The sequence below is a fragment of the Columba livia genome, chromosome 12 (genome assembly GCF_036013475.1).
Source record: "Columba livia isolate bColLiv1 breed racing homer chromosome 12, bColLiv1.pat.W.v2, whole genome shotgun sequence".
NCBI lineage: Eukaryota > Metazoa > Chordata > Aves > Columbiformes > Columbidae > Columba > Columba livia.
The window spans coordinates 13,722,090-13,740,066 of NC_088613.1; the positions used below are offsets into that span (position 1 = coordinate 13,722,090).

The window sequence follows — 17,977 nt, forward strand, 5'->3', positions numbered from 1 at the left end:
AATGAATATACAGTACAGAAATTAATACATAATAAAAAATATGATTTACTGTGAAATGCAGTACATAGTCCAGCCAAATTCCCAGCTTTCAAAGTCAAAAATTGAGTTTGTAATTCAGGAGTGGTTTAAAAGAAAGGCTGTATTTATTCATTGTTCTCCCTGGTTATTTGTCTGGGAATACAGGTTCTCCCTTCTGCCCAAAAAGAAACAGTTCTTTAATGTACTCTGAAAGATAACAATTTCTAGCTAGCAGGAAGCTATGAAAAAATAAAGAATAATGAGCAAGAAGTAGTTTCTCCAGCGAAATTTCCCAAGAGGTGATATCAAAAGTGAAACATTGTCCTTATTAACAGGCAGTATAGAGTAAGCCCTTCCTCCTCCCCGCCCCAAAACCCACACAAAGACCCTTTGGTAAGCCTTCTAAATTCTCAGCTGAGTGTGTACATCCAACTAGTGCTGAGGATAATTTTGTTTTTTAATAATGATATTGAACAAATCAGAAATTAGATGTAGGCTAGGAAAATTTATAAGTAATGGAAGCAGAAGCAAAAGAATTCACATAGGAGCAGTAACTCATCAAGTTTATTAACAAGCTGTTAGCACTGCTTTATAAGTAGCTACTCTATTAATGATATAAAAGGTAAGGATGACGTTTCACTTGGAAGATATCCAAAAGATGTAAAAATAAACAAAGAAGAAATTAAACTGAATTATGTTAAACTGCATTTGCAAGCACTTAAAGGTAGGCAAGTGTAGAAATACCAGACAGCACAGATGGGATTGAGATTTGTTTCTGACAAATCTAACGTGTTTCTTTGGTGACATGGTTGTCCTTGTGGATGGAGTAAAAGCAATAGATGTTGCATTTCATGGTAGTGATGCCTTTGACTAAGTAATATTTTCAAGAAATAATGTAGGAAAATATGATCTAGAGGAAACTATGAGCTTGAGTTTCCTAATCTTGGAAAGGAACAGTATTAAAAACCTTTATTAGGAATTTTCCATTTGACAGTTTTAAACAGACAATCTATTCCGCGCTGATGGCAGTGAGTCCGGCTGAGTAATCTCATTATTTCCAGGCATTATCTTGGAAGTTTATGATATTTAAATGAGGATTTTCAATCCTCATTCTGCTCTTGAAACCAGGTGTAGTTTGAGGTTTTGACTATCTCAGTACTTAAGCTGTGAATCTAACTCAGATATTTAAAACCTCTTGTAAATCAGTAGGCTTTATTACCTGCTCTAAGTGACTGCCTTTGGCAAGATTTAAAGTCTAAGAGGCCCGTGCATAGAAGATGCTTCCAGGCTACAGATGCTTACATCTGCACCTAACGTAGTTCTAACAAGCTGTCTCAGGTCAGGAATCTGACATCCCTCCAAAATCTCTGCAAGGTTGTTTCATATAGACTTAGCCTCATCGTTCTGTTTGTTCATGTATCATATTATGATAATTTGATAATTTGGATCCATGTTTGTCTTAATTGTGATTTCAGATTGATCACTGCTTTATTGCATCTTCAATTAGCTTGCTGATGTTGTAGTAAATTATAGCTCATTCACTTCCTTAAGTTCATATTTGCTTGCTTACTAGCTTTAGGAAAATCCAAAGTAAACTAATAGAATTGGATTATCCTGTCAAAATAGAATATGAAGCATGAAGTGAAAGGTGTAAGGAACCTCTAGAAAAAAAATGCAGATGAATAAGCATATCCCTTCAATGTTGTGGGTTTTTTTCACATTTATTGTTTCTTTGGAGCATGATGCCACACAACCTCTGTAACTCTTTCTTTCGGTAGTCCATCAGCCTTATCTTGAAGGAAGCATGCAAAATATTTCAAACCCAGGCAGTTTTAATTTGTTATTTAAATACTATATTTCCACTGCATTGTGTGTAATTCTCATGGTCTCTATTAAATTTTGTCAAGTATTTCTGGCCAGAAATTTTGAAGCCTTTTAACACATCTTTGGGTCCTGATGCTTTAAAAAAAAAAAAAAAAATAAATAAATTAAAAATGCCTTTCTCTACTGGGTTTAAGCTTTTGTAGCAACAGAGTTTACAGATTTACCTTAGAAAGAGTGAATTTCTGTTAAAGAATTTAAAAAGTTGTGCTTGCATGTTGATGCAAGGCACATCCTGACCTATTGATTTGTCTTTTCCTTGGTCCAGAAAGATTACTTTTTGGACAACAGAATAATTCATCAGCTGTGGACCTTGTTTTCTCTGCTCAGATTCTACCCAAAACAGCTGACTTTTTTTTTCTCTTGTTTGTTGTTTTTGGTTATTTTTTGTGATGACAATAATATGGTTTTGTTAGTGTGTAAGTATCTATTTCAGCTCTCTGTCTTTCAGGAATAACTTGAATTAGGCATACATGTTTATTCTGGTATTCTAAATAGAGATTTAAAGGATCTATTAAAACAGTCTCAAATCTGTCCACTTGAGGGCTATTTAGTAATTATTCAAACGTATACTAGATAAGTAATTAAAACACAATATAGTTTTTCATTGGTTGCCTTAAATTTGACTGAGTTAACACTGAAAACCTTTTCTACCTTACACTGCTAGGTGGTTTCAAGTATTTTTGCAACACAGCTGGAAAGCCAGTAGCAAAACCCTTCTCCCTGTCTGCGTATACAACAGCAGCTACACTTGCCAGAAATGGCAGTGTGTAATGGCATGCCAAAGACACTTCATGTCAGACATAATGGCCCTGATGCGTGAACCATGGGGCAGTATCCTAAACATCATCTTTTCTACTTGCTGTTCCATGCCTACCCATCAGGAAATTGTCTGCTTTTGTTAATACCAGCTCATTGCATCTCTTTTCCATTATTTTCGTGAGGATAACAATATATTTGAATATGTTATCCTCCAAGGAATATTCAAGAAGGATCTTTCTTTTACATGTAAACTGATTGCTCTATCTGCTGTATTTTAACTCTTTATTTCTGTAGATTAACCTTTAGTTAATCTGAGTTTGTTGTTTGTAATAAGTTATGACTGAAAAAGATTATATATTTTTTTCATTGGAACTTCGGTGCACGTATTTTGCAGTTGCAAGGCAAATTTAGGGAAGGCCTGAGGGATCCCAGGCAGCCGTCATTATTGGTGCATGGCCGCTTTGTAGCCAACTGCATCTTTAATATCCAAGGAGATCTGTGCATTACAGTTTGTTTTCTTTCTTCTTGTTTTTAATAATTTACCTTTGAGAGTCTATTTACAACCATGTTGGTGTGTGAATATCTGTTTGTCTGTCAAAACTTTAAGATATGTACAGAATGCAAGAGAGGCATTAATTTTTTATTTGCTTCTTAAGGAAGCGGAGCGATAAACTGGCAGTCCTGAGCACAAGAGCCTGACTTCAATGAATCCTAATAAACACAAGGGGAACGTCAAGCTATGTGCCCCTTCAACCAGCTCCCTTAACAGGAGATAATATTGCTTCCTGAATCTATTTCTCTGCTAGGAGAGACAATATTTTTTTTTTTTTTTTTTTTTATTTAAATAATAGAAAAAAAAAAACCCTCAAACATTCTCTAACTTTTAATTTGCAGTTGAATTAACAAAACTAGATGCTGTTGTGCACCAACCAAAAGTGAATAGCACATAAAAAAAAAAGGGGGGGGGGGGGGGTGTATAAATGAAAATATTTGTCTGAGAATCACACAAAAATCATTTCAGTTTTTGCATGCACTTGCGTGTTTTGAAAAGACAGTACTATCTGGATGAATATCGTTCAAAATATTTCCAAAGCTTTCGGGAGGCTTTTATTCTTAACTGTTAGTTGCTTCTTGCTTTGTGACATTTGTCTGATTTGTAATTGTTAAATTAGTTTCCTTTTATCCTTTAATTAGGAAATATAGTTGTGTAGTGTATGCCTATGAACACTAGCATGTACTTTGTCACTGTTGAGCCACATTGAGTAACAAAACCGCTGTTTTATTTTTTTTCTCTCTTTTAAAAGCAATGCCAATTACAGAGCTTTTCAGTATTCAAACTAATCTCTGCCTTTTAGGTAATTTAGTCTTCAAACCTACATAGAAAGCACATCTGTGGCATTCGATACTAAAAAATAATAATAACCAAAATAACACTGTGCTGTATTAAAAGAAGTCCAGTGAAACTCCAGAGTTTGGAAGAGAATAAGTATAGAGGAATGAGCCAAAGAAAAGAGAGGTGAAAGCAGAATCACACAGAATCACAGAATGTCAGGGATTGGAAGGGACCTCAAAATATCATCTAGTCCAATCCCCCTGCTGGAGCAGGAACACCCAGATGAGGTTACACAGGAAGGCGCCCAGGAGGGTTTTGAATGTCTCCAGTAGGAGACTCCACAGCCTTCCTGGGCAGCCTGGTCCAGTGTCTGTCACCCTCATTGAGAAGAAGTTTCTTCTCAAATTTAAGTGGAACCTCTTGTGTTCCAGTTTGAACCCATTGCCCCATGTCCTACCACTGGTTGTCACTGAGAAGAGCCTGGTTCCATCCTCCTGACACTCACCCTTTATATATTCGTAAACATTAATAAGTTTCTTCAGTCTCCTCTTCTCCAAGCTCCAGAGCCCCAGCTCCCTCAGCCTTTCCTCACACAGGAGATGCTCCATTCCCTTCAGCATCTTTGTTGCCCTGCGCTGGACTCTCTCCAGCAGTTCCCTGTCCTGCTGGAACTGAGAGCCCCAGAAGTGAAGATGATGTCCAGATTTTTTTTAACTTAAGGCTTACCTTTAGATTGATGAGGCCCAAGTAATACTGTGATCAGGCATGTGTAGAATCATGTCACTTTTGTATTAGAAATTATTAAGCTTGTCCACAGTCTGGAGGTCTAGAAAGTGAGGAAATAGTAAATAATGAAGCGAGTGAAGCCCTTTGCAGTACAACTGTGGAGAAGAATTGGTGGTGTAATTCAGGCAGAGCAAATTCTGCAGAAACCACTAAACATATGAGTCAAAATTCTCTTTGCCTTTATTTACAGTTATCTTCAATCAGCTTTGAAAAACTATGATCAAATTTTTTAGCAATATTAAATATAAAGTACGTTGATAAATATAGTAGAATATATATATATATATATGTTTATATATATATATATATTTTGCTTTCAGCACAAACTTGAAAACACCTGGGAGTGTGTTCTTGCAAATGATTTATTTCAAGCTTTCATCCAACTCTGAGTAAATGTACAGTAGCAAGTGACATAACAAATATGAAATGGTTAAGAGTCAGACTGCCTGATGGAGAGTAATAAGAAACAAGTACATTCCAGGTGGTTTAGTTCTGAGATACTTTTCAAAGGAAAGGCATTTTATGCACTAAATGGTGGTGATGCTTCAAGTAGATAATTCTTTTTCTTTTTTTTTTTTTTTTTCCACTATATTCATTTTGAATTGGTATGTAAATGAAAAGAAAATATGTTATATTTCAAGGAAATTTTTTGGGTTTCCCTCTCCTGCCTTGCAGAGTGCCCAGTTTGACCAGTGCAGAAAGTACTGGGGATTAATGTCCCTTTGCTGCAACCTGTACCTGTTCTAGCAACAGGTTCTTTGGAAAAAGTTCTTCAGGTTGGCACTTAGTGTATTTTTACTTGCTGTCCTGATTCTTCCTTTATAGTCTCTAGAGACTATACATGAAGATATGCTAAAAGCATTTATGTTCTGGAATAAAATTAAATACTAAAAAATGTGCATTTTGAAGAAATAGTAAACAGGATCATCTGACTGACCTTTGTGCTTCTTGTGCTGCATGTGTTTATTTTTGTTTGTATGTACATATGCATGTGTATGTAGGGATGAGTGCAGGTAGATGGGCACCCTCACACAGTTATCAATATTTTGTTATCTTACTGTTGTTCAGGAAGATGAAATCTTTATTTTGAATGGATTTTCTTTGAATCATCGTTGCTGGCCAGCATATTTTATGGGCTGAAATCTGTGTTTTCATATAGTCTCCCTTCAACTAGGACTTGTAAAGTCTGGTTCAAAGTGAATTTCCAGATACAGGAACTTTGGAGCTTGTTTAGTTCAATCTGTAGTCTTTCTCTTAGAAAATGTGACAGAATCTATGATCTAATCATAGTATGTCAGTGGCTAGTGGGCTGCTGGTTCAGTCGTGACATTTCTTATTTGCTTTCTCTCATAAGATTGGGGGCATTTACTTTCATTACAGGCTGTGAAGTTGCAGTAAAAGGAAATCTCTGTCAAGTGTGATTGAATGTGCAGAGGCAGAACTGTCCAAAACCAAAAAGGATAAAACATTGATTTTTCTCCTGTAATTCTTTTTTCTCTTTTCTGAGAGAAAAGGTGTTTCTCAGTGCAATCGGTTATGTGATGGTACAACTATTGCAGTTCTTGGTCCAATTTTCAAGTGTGGCTGCAAATAACATCACTGCTAACTGTGGTATCCAGCAGCTCTGCAAAACAATATCAGCTATTAAAGAAGGGACTATAAGCAGTATTTACCTCAATAAACCCTGGCAATGGCATATGCACACTGTCTCTTGATTGAATGTATGTTCTGTATTTGGAGGCATTTTGGAGTCTTGGATTACCAAGTAGTGATAGAATTTATATAAATCTAAAGGTGCTTTAGATAGGACTTCTTTTTTTGTTTTATCTGCCAGTCATTGTTCATTCTCTTGAGAAGGGAGAGTGAGAGGGTGGCTCAGTGAATGTCCTGGCACAGGCCAAAGTCAACCCACCACTGCATGAAATCAAGATTAACCTCCTTTGGAAAAGCAAGGATATCTTCTAGGCTACGTGGAGACAGGATCGTGGAAAGTGTGTGGGTTTTTTTGGTGTGTGGGTGTGTTTGGCTTTTGTTTTTTAATCCAGGGATGTTCTCTTACATTTGAAGTTTTTCATTTGGTACAAGCTATTGACTCAGAGACTTTAGATTTGGATTCTTAGTCTATAAATTCAACTGTTTTCTATTACTTCTGGTGTGTTTTGTGTATTTAGGTGGTCCAGACTGCTTTGTATATTTCAACAAAAATATTTGAGGAATCGTAGCTTAAATTTAGAAACTCAGTTTCAGTTACTTGTAATTGAAGACCTTTATAGTGGGAGCTTGGCTTCATCCCTGCTCATCCCTCCTAACAGCAAGACATAGGTTTAAGTTAGATTTACATTAGATTTAAGTTAGATTTTAAGTTAGATTTTATGTTAGATTTTAAGTTAGATTTACATTCTTAATAGAAAAAAGAAAACAAAACATACAAATATTGCTGTTGAAAAATTTGGAGCCTTTTCACTCACCATAAATGCAAAGCTATTTTAATTTTCATTCTTCTGATTATCTAATAATGCAAATGTGTACAAATAGTATTGTAAGTTATGTTCCAAGATTTCTGAAGATGCTTGAAGTACTGGGTGCTGGTCCCTGTTTTTTCCTCTGCCATTGTATGTAACTATAGTATCTGTCTAAACAAGGTAATGTTTGTTATTCTTTCTAGTTTTCTGCAGTATATAGACACCCATGTTCATTTTATCTAATGCAGGAGGCACTGAAAGAAAACAACAAAAGAAGAGAAATGGAGGAGAAAACAAAGAGAGCCAAATTGGCAAAAGAAAAGGCTGAACGAGAGAAACTGGAGAGACAGAAGAAGAAGCAGCAGTTGATTGATATGAACAAAGGTAAGGCACCAGTTTTAGTAGAGAGGTGTATTAAAAGAAAAGTAAGGAGTAACAAACTGAAGCCTATTGCTGACCAATTTGAAAAATACTTACTGTCCAGCTGAAAAGCTGGAAAACAAACAAACAAAAAACAAACACAAAACACACAGAAAACCTCCGAACACACACACACACACACACACACACACACACACACACCCCCAACAAACAAACAAAACCAGGAAACAAAGAACAAACAAACCAACCTTTTTTGGTGAAGATTCTGTTTTGGTTTAGCCTACCTGATTGTGTGGTTCCACAGAAAGCTGCCACTTAATATGTGTAACGTTCCTTTCAAGGCATGTTGTGAATTATTGGCTTGTTTTCATTTGTAGCAGTTAATAGATTTTTTTTTTTCTAATATGGATTTACTTCCAAGAAGTATTATCTTACTTGCTTCGTGGTAAATTTCATTCTATAAACATCTCTATAATCAAGGTAGTGTGGCAATTAACATCTTTCTTTTGGGGCTTGAAGGCTCCGTGTTATGACGGATATTCTCCCAACAGTCCTATTAGGAGCTGGAAAACCTGGTTGAGCTTGGAGCCTAAGTACAGAGTGACATTTCAGCATGATAAAAACCAGTGTTTTGAACTTGTCAGATGTGAGAATATTCTATTTTGCTTAAGGCCATCCTGAGAAACAGGAAAGTAAGAAAGCAGGAGGAATCAGGTGGTCCTGCTATTGATGCTGTGCAGATTTCCAGAATGTTGCAAAATTTAGGGTTTATTCTTTACCTCTGAATCCAGAAGGCAAGTAGACGTGGTGAAACTGTACTTTGGATTGTGCAAGAGATTACTTGAGGCTGCAGTTTTCGTAAGTTTCCGTGATTTGTTAATCTGCTAATCTGACCCAGCTGTAAAGCACTTACCCTTTTTATCCTCTGAACAGTCTAACAAATTGCCAACCAACTTCCCCCTCCTGTTTGGCAACCACATTTCTCTAGAACCTACAGTTAAACCTATATCAATATATCTTAGAAATATACTATCTATTTAAGCAGTACTTTGTGGCACTGAATCGTGTTTATAACGATTTCAGCAGGTAGTGCTGTTTTCTCTTTATTGATATATGTATATAGTTGCCACAACTTTGTTCTTTTTTTTTTTTCTGCTCAGTAATGTCACGATTTAAAGTTGGTAAAAATGGGCACTCAATATATAAATCTGCCAAAACAAAGAAGTGTACAAAGTTAAAACAAGTTTTATTTACTAGCGAAAAATCTTCTGTGATCATTTTGTATGTACTATTAATTATACTCTAAGAAATCATAAATTAGATTTACTTGTGTATTTGCTGATTGTGATAAATTGTTTTTCCCAATCCTTCATTCTTTGCATCCTGAGTCTTAAAAATGAATTTGTATTAATGTACTGTAACTTGAATACCATGATAGAAAACAAATAATTTATGTAGGAATCTTTTAAAATTCTCATGTGTTTGTGTGCATCACTTTGCCACAAAGCCTCAGAGTTTTGCTGTTTATTCAGTTGGTTTCTGTTGTTTTTAAAGTGATTTCCCTTGGGCTGATTTGGAGAGTTTCTGCAGCGGTACCACAAATATTATTTTTGGCCTTGCTTGAAGTGGCAGCGGCACTGCTTGGAATATACTGTAGCATAAGTTTTAGTGAGCAACTCTATTGCTTTGTATAGATGACAAACTTAAATTTCATACTATATAAAGGTTCTTCTAATAATTTCAGTTGAAGTATAAACAAAAGATAAAATTTAAATACAGGTGATGCATAAATACTTTTATTCTCGTAAGTTAAGCTCCTGGAGATGTGTAATGAGACTTTTCTTTCAGCACTTGATTAACCTTTAATATCTGTCACTTGACAAAAGAAGGTCCTTTGCAATATGGACAGGCACTTTTCTATTAGTGTGATAAGAACCTAAATATCCCATCATCGCCTCTCCTATATCAGTGTGCTTGAAGACATACCGAGGGAGATTAGGTTAAACTACCACTCCATACAGGGCAAGCCAATGTGTTTTCCTAGCTGTTGGAAAGTATGAGAAGCCACTGAGATACTATTGTCAGTGAGTTGGTCTGTGTTGAAGGGCTGTAGCTAATATGTCACAGTTACACCTTCTTAAATTGCTTCAGCTCAGTGAGAGCGTACCTGTCTATATCTGTTCATTTTTCAAGCAGGTTAGGAGTAAACCCTGTTTAGCAGTAATAGATGCCTCAGTATTCTGATAGAAGTTTGCTTTTTGTCATTAAATACTTTCTTGCCAACAGACATAACTAAAGTTTAATTTTGTATTACATTTCTTTTCTACTGAAACTTGAAATATGTGGATAACTGTACTTTGCCAAATACACTGAAACTGCCATTTAAGTAACTGTTGTTTCTAAATCAGTAACAAAAAAGTTTAATACTTCTAAAATATTTTTTCCAATATTTAAATACCTTCAAATAGCCATTTCACATATTGCAACTCTGTTGCCGTGGTATGAGGTGAGGGGATGGATATGTCCCAACTGGATTCCATGACATTGATATTAAATTAATCATTTTTGCCAAGTAACAGGAGTTTTTTTGTTGTGGTTGTTTGTTTGTTTTTTGTTGTTGTTGTTTTCTTGATACATCTACCTCCGTATGCTCATTGCAGCTCATATAAATAGTTTGCAAATTTGTCTAAGTGAATGTGACATAGAATATTTAGAGGAAGGACACAGATGTCCTCTCAAGCTGTCATTTTGACAAGGTGATTTTCACCCAAAGGGTGTTATAACCTGTCTTTCAGTTATTTCTCTAGCTATATCTTCAAGAATAAAATTTTAACTCATTGCTACAGTCTTTCAGGTCAGAGCAATCGCGTCCCTACATTTTCCAGCCCTTTAGTGTTGTAGTTCTGTAATAAGTTTTTTTTTGCTGTTATCTGGTTACAGAGCTGCAACTTTTTTTTTTCTGGCCATTGCAGAAAGAAGTAGAAAGAATCTAGATTAGAATTAATTAGAACTAATTAATTTTGGAATTAATATCTGTTTCATGGTCTAACTGAGAGAGCAGAAAACTGCAGCGTGGCCAGAATAAAGAACTGTCCTGTGTAATTCCTACTTACAAAATAACATCAGAGTTGCCAATATTTTAAAGACCGGGTTGCTCAGTTTGGTGGTTTTAGCTTAACGAAGTGGCTGGTATACTTGCGAAGCCACATAAATACTATGTTTAAACTTATATAAATCCTGCTAAACATTTCAAAATGTATAAAGACGAATGTAAAAATATAGAAAAAGCTCTTAGTTCCATATGAACTCTGAAGTGTGTTACACTGGACGGCATCATATAAACTTAGACAGGAAAGGCTGTGTAATGGCTTGAGTCAAAGGCAGCTTTTGTGACTTTATATAAAAGCAGTATGATGGACAAGGCATTATGCTGTACTCAACTTCCAGAACACCTCAAAAATTCTGAGAAATACTTTTAGAATTTAACAGCATTTTGCCCTATCTGTGACATGCTCAAGATATTTTGAGGAGGATATTAATATCCATATAGAAGTGATAGTTTAAAGACTGATTAAAAATTACAATTTTAAAAAAATCCTATCAAAATTGTTAGATTTAGTTGAATTTGGCTGAGAGAAGTATTTTTTGTCATGGAATTACACTCCTATTTGCATCAATATATTTTTTTTTCCAGAATCAAGTTTGAACTGTTCTCAGGGAAAATGTGTATTTCATATATCGTTGATTTAAAATGACACCACAAAGCAATTTCTAGTGAGATCTATTGCTTAATATTAAAACTTCCATTTTAAAAAAATCTTCATCCTTATTTCCCATTATGTGGTTCCTGACCATCTAATCTGTGGTGTGGTCAGAGCCATCGCAAGACATTCTGGCACCTCTTGTACTCGGCCAGTCCTGCTGTGCATGGGCAGCTCCACCTCTGCACTTGTAGCTGTGGGGCTTGGAAACATTTGTTCTTTTCTGGTGTTCTTGTCACTCTGCTGTTATTTATGCATCTGGTTGTTGTGTTTCCCAGCCTAGAAAGGTGCTTAGGTAGCTCTATTTTCCTGGTGAAATACAGAGACACAGAAAGACTTTAAGTGACTTACCTACACAGCTAGAGATCCCAAATTTCACTGTCTAGATCATGAACCATTTGTTCTCATTAGACAAGAGTGATTCTGTAGGAAAAGGGCTTAACAGTCCCTTCTCTTCTATAGCATTCACTAGCTCTATGGAAAAAGAACATTCTTTGTAAGTGTTTTTCAGCAGTGTTTCCTTTTTTTGAGGGCTGTAGCAGACTGCACTATGATACATTTGTACGTAGTCTTTCATGACTTCCATCTGATTTAACATCTGCAAAATTCTTGCAGCATTGCTTCCATGTGCATAACTGAACAAAAGAGAGGGGAAAAAAAAAAAACTGAAGACAGCTTCCTAGGAGCTGAAAAGCATATAACAGCAATTCTGATGCAAATGTTATTTAATCAGAAACAGTTTTGCTCTTCATTATATCTGATTACTCTGGCAATTAAAATCACCTTTTAACTACCAGTATTAGGATAAAAGATAAAATGAGCTTCCTCTGTCCCAATTAGTATGGAATTAATTGTTTTGAAGACATATTAACATTCTCCCCAAAGCAGATGAGGATAATGGAAATGAAGCTCTGTGCTAGTGGTTGATGGATATTCTTACTACTTTCCCTTTTCAAGTACTCCTATATAACAATTCATATGCTATTTATTCAAACGGGTATGTACTAGTATCAGCACCAATTCTGTTGTGTTTCCTTGAACTATGGTTACACTTGCAATGACTGTTGCAGGATACAATTCAAGAGGGTTACTTTTGCTGCAGTTTTCTACTGATTCTGTGCTTTCCTCATTGCTATGTCTTCCTTCTATGTCCTTCAGCATAAACAGAAATCCATACTAAGTTTATTATGAGATATATAATCTTAGTACTTTGAATTTACATATTGGCGAGTGATTGCATGGGGTACCTGGATTGAGAAAACTTGGGGTTTATTTGCATTCTCCAGATTATTAGTTTATGGTGGTGGATGACAATGAGGCAAGTGTTACAATTCCTTTGGGAAGTCATTATCTTTCATATTGATGTTGATGGTCTGTTTGAATATGCTGCACTTTTCCTGAAATGTAATATTCAGAGAAAAAAATCACATTATGCTTAAATGTGAGCAACTATAGAACCTGGATGAGGTTGGGGTTTTTTTTATTCTTTTCCAAAACAATTATCCATGAGTTGCCCAATATTTTTAAAATATGTTTATTGCAGGACTTTGTAGCCATCTTGAGAATAGGGCAGGAAATGTCAAAATTGCTGTAGATGTTATTAATATGGGTCAAAACCAGCTCAAGATAAATGCAAATAGATGAGAGCATGGATGGCAAGTTAAAAAGAAATTACAACTTAAATTTTAATCTCAACTTTTAAAATTTTGCAGTGGAAAAATTTGTTTATTAATATGGCATGTGATACCTTCCAAGTAAAGTGATTTAATGAGGTAATTTATAATGGGAAAAAATATTATTAGACCATGTGAAAACTGAAGTTTGGATAATTACAGATGAAGAAAGGCAGAACAATTGGATTATTTTCTCTTAAAAGTAGGTTTCTTTGGGACTATTTACTGAACAGCAACAAGTGTTAACTTTGCATAGCTTTCTAGGCAAATTCAAATTTCCTTTTCCTGGAGAAAGTATTCTTATTGTTAATTTTGAAAATGCCTGAAAAATTCCTTACTTCAATGTGATTGCTATGTAACATTATATTCGTATATTTTGTAGAACTTCCAGTGTTAAAAAGCATTTCTGAAATACTTAGTTGGTCAACTTGTTCTTCAGTATAAGGTTTGTTCAGGAATCAGATCGCAAGGAGGAGAATTGCATGTAGAACTATTGTGAAAGGGAAGGGTTTTTGACTAGAATGGCAGCACAAGTTTAGTGACTGAATTTTGTCTTAGTGGAATGATTTATTTTTTTCCCCGTGGTTGTAGTATCTCATTTCTAACTTAACTGTTAAGATGCTGTCTTCACAAAAGTAGTTTCCCAAATTATGTAGGAATGAATATCTCTTTGTAGTCTATGCTTACTGTTAAACACCCTCCCAATTGCTTAACAGTAGTATATGTAATGTTAATTTAATTAATTAAATAATGTTCATTTTCCAATATATATCATAATGGATCTTCACTTATAATTTTCCATATGAAGTATTGAATAATGAAATTTTATAACACTTCTACAAATGTTCGTGCTGTTTTGTACCTCAATAGAATCATCGTACTTAAATGTAATTTAAAAGTCTGATGATAAGGCTATGTATACTTAAAAGGAAAAGTTTTGGAAGGCAGCAAAGAACATTTATTTTGATGATAAAAGCCTGTTTTTTCTCAGATGTACAGAACTATTTAAATTAACTTGAACTTTATGGTGTTGATTTCAGTTGTTCTTGTGGTTGTATAACCAGACTTCCATTGGGGAGTTATGCAATCTATTGTAGAAGATTTAAAAAATTCGAAACATATTGCATTTCATCTTTTACATGTGCAGCAGAAACAAAGCCTCTTCTAGATTTGTATCCAGGAGATATATTTTTGTTGAAAGCAAAAAGTAGAAATATGGTTGGATTTTATTAGACTTTGCCAGATGGACAATAAAGGTAAAAGTGCGGCTTTGCAGCTCTGGAAATTTGGGTTTTTAAATCTAGAGAGACATCATTCGGTGTCAAATTCTGTAAGGTGAGAGCTGTAATGTAGTAAAATTTGTCTTGAGAGTACAGAATGTTCAACTTTACCACATAAAAGATGATTTTCAGAGAGCCATCAAAAGTTAAAAACAAAATATCTCTTTAGAATATGAAATACTGTAGTAATGAGAAACTATGAACAAGAAACTTGCAGAAAAATCAAAGAGCCGATATTTGGTCTGTGCCAGCGTAACAAAACAGGCATCTGTATTAATGAGGAAATTTATATTCAAGGTTGGACTCCAGATTATAAATGAGTTCTGATACACTGTGGTTTCTGCTACCTTCTGTATTTTTCTAACAATATACTCGGTAAGAATGATTGTTTTGACTGAAGTTTTCTGTGGTTGAACTAGGCTTAGCTAGTCGGTAGATTCCGGGTAAATCCTGTGATGTTCCAGGGTCAACAGTAAATTTCCTGTTGGAAAAAATTAATTCACAAAATGAAATTTAGTCAAGATCCTTTGAAGGATTTATTTATTTTTTTCCAAACTGGATATATTGTGAGGTATCATGTTAAGAAATGAAGTTCGGCAGTTTAGTCTGAACTAATTGCTTTTCTTTTTTTGACATGAAATGTGTCATAAAAATAAACATACACTGTTAGGACAGTCATCAATTAGTACAATTGGTTAAAATTGTTTTAGGACTTGGAATAACTTATAAGTTAAATGCTGTCACTACCAGATTAAAAAATAATAGTAATTAAAAAAAAAAAAAAAAAAAGAAGAGGGAATATGTAATAAATCACTTGCACAAAGTGAGTCCCCAAGACTGGTTTCTTGTCAAAAATATAGGAACAGTTGTTCAACAGTAGGCAGTTTTATAAAGAAAACTGTTTTCTAATGCTAAAATCATTGATGATTTGATGCTGCCTTATGAGTCTGCTAATCACATAAATTAAAAGCTACTTAGTACTGTAACAGACATGTACCCTTCACGGAGTTGTAGACCTTGATTACAGATGCATTTGTTTAGGTATCAGATGGTCATTTTTTCTTTCTTTTTTTATGAGCTGCACCATCTTTCCCTCCCCATGTAGAGGCAACATCTTCCCATTTATTACTAAGTAATCCACATTAAAGCCTGGTTTTGAAATTGAGTGGAAGTGATTCTTGCAAGGGGCATAAGTCCATGCAGTGTGGGACCCTGGGGTAATGCTGATGCATTTCAATTAAATACATTCCTGCTCACGTAGACTTTGACAATTGCGACATTTTCAGAAAAAGTGTGTGCATTTAAAAAATTGTTTTCAATGACCTGCCTGTACAACAAAGCACTTTTTATTTTCTCATTCTATTAACTTTATGTAAGCCTGAGATAAGGTCATCATAAGCAATGGGCTTAATTGGTATGTAAGCAAGGATTTGCCTTGTTTTGTAAACTGACAGGAGATGTAGATTCGCTTATCAGTCATACTGTCCTAACTTGTTCTCCTTTAATTAAAAAGTAAATAACAGTCATGAGATTGTATTCTAGTGCAAAATGCTCAGGAAGGCTGCTTCCTGAAGATATTTATTATGCATGCAAAAGAATTTAGCAAATGAATAAAATGCAAATATACGAGAACACAAAAACTGGCTTTCCAAAAGACACTGAAAACTGACCTTTTCAAAGGAATATATTGCAATTAAAATTGTGGTACTGATTATGAATAAAAAGTCTTGTTGAAAAGTTTATACAGGACACACATTATACTTACAAAAAGTACGTAAAAGTTCAAAGCAAAACAGGGTAATGCATGATGTGAATAGAAGTATAAATTAGAAACCATTTGGAGTAGCAGGCAGGTAAGGCGGCATGTGTTACCTAAGATATTGTAGCTTCAAGACCTGTTTCTGTAGTCCTGAGTTATTCAAGAAACTTTAAAAGCCTTAGTTATTTTGTTGTTTCACTTTACCATCAACAGTGCTACTCCGGTTCTTATACTTCATTTAAGAACAGTTGCAGGTATTGAGGTTTTTTTATATTCTCATCAAAATAGCCTCCTTTTAGTGTAAACTGAAAAATCAGTCATCTTGAAAGTCCTGAAAAAAATCTGCTACAAGATGCTTAATTGTACCTTTTTGATAGATGATAATATGCTGAAGGCTGAGGTAAAACCAAATTTCTGTTTCTTTCTATCTGAATCAGAAAGTTATGTTTCTGAATCCCTTCTCTGGAATGTACTGAACATTTTGAGCTGGGAGAAACATGACTGTTTATGTAGTCCTGGAAATACAGCTAACATTTGGAGACAATGTTAGACAACCTCTTTCAAATGTCTATTCATTTTTCGTGGGGAGGGAGAAAGGAAATTAAAATATTTCATTACTTTTACTCAAATTCATTTGAGTATAAAAGACATTAAATATTTAAAAAAATCTCTTAAAAATATCTCATAAAAAGCGAGCTTGGCTTCTTGAAGAAGGTAAGGACCGATTTTTAGGGCAATTCAGTATGATTTTTTTAGAGGAGAATCACAAAGAACTTGCATGAGATTGAAATAATCAGAGCTGGTGACTACCACAGAAACAAGTGCAAGGATGCCTGCTGAAACAGAGGCAAGCCAAGAAACTAAATATGCTCATCTTTATTTAAAATCTATGAAAGAGCTCTGATTTTATGTACATCTATAATTTATGGTTCAGGTTGGTCCCTAAACAGAACACTAACGTGTTTTCTAGTGTGGTCTTTCAGGGCTCTTTTAACAGCAACAATGAGTTGAAAAGCCTCATAAGCTACAACAGACTAAACACATTTCAGTTTCCAATAGGAAATTTTAGCAGCAGTTATTTTTTAAAAAATAAGACAGTAAAACCTATTGTCCTGCCTTGGCTGTATTTTTTATTGCTACTCAGGCTAGCAAAAGAATGATACTTTACCTGTACATTTTTGTCAGCTTCAATTTTCATTTTAATCCTGTGAGTTATAAATAGAAGAGAATGTTATTTTGCATTTAGTATCAGGAGGTATGGATGTTGGGGTCTCTTCTTGAGGATTAGATGAGATTTGTCAGGAAGTGTTAAAGGAATAGGATATCAACAGAAAGGATGCTAAATGTAACTTAAGGGTCACATTTCATATGGTGCTAACAGTGATAAAAAAGGGACAAATTTTATCTTCATATTCTTGTTGAAATGGTTCTTCTGTTTCAGAGGAACAGAGAAAATGGCTGCAGAAGCAGGTGAAAGATTACATTTGCTCTGTGAAAAATAAGATAAAGTAAACGTTCTTTATCATTCTCGAGTGTTTGTTTTCTACCTTTATAACACACTCCTCATGGTTACTTTAGCAGTGTACAGATTATACTAAAATAAATTACCTAGCTATACAGAGGAATCATAGCTCTACATCTATGTCATAATACAGTGCAAGAGCAGGCTGTTTCATGTAATTATTTGAAAAACTGGAGACACTTTCATCTCTCTACTGTGTTCCAGAGAGAGGTTAAATGTCAGCTCCGTACACCTATTTGTTTTGGGTAAAAGACCTGATGTGCTTGTTGAGATTTATCTCTGTGCTAACTGCTTGAACTTTTTAATGCAAATTCTTACATAGTCGATGCAAGCAACATAAAGCACACAGAAGAGAAAAA

At 34.8% G+C, this 17,977-nt stretch overlaps 1 protein-coding gene across 6 annotated transcripts in view; it reads left to right on the plus strand.

The window, feature by feature from the left end:
* The window catches only part of DIAPH2 (diaphanous related formin 2), a 212,389-nt gene that overhangs the window by 134,457 nt on the left and 59,955 nt on the right, over positions 1-17,977 (plus strand). For all 6 annotated transcript variants that reach the window (XM_065077869.1, XM_065077866.1, XM_065077867.1 and 3 more), the window contains one exon: positions 7,491-7,626. In XM_065077869.1, coding sequence (XP_064933941.1) covers positions 7,491-7,626 — 136 coding nt within the window. The remainder of the gene's footprint in view (positions 1-7,490; positions 7,627-17,977) is intronic.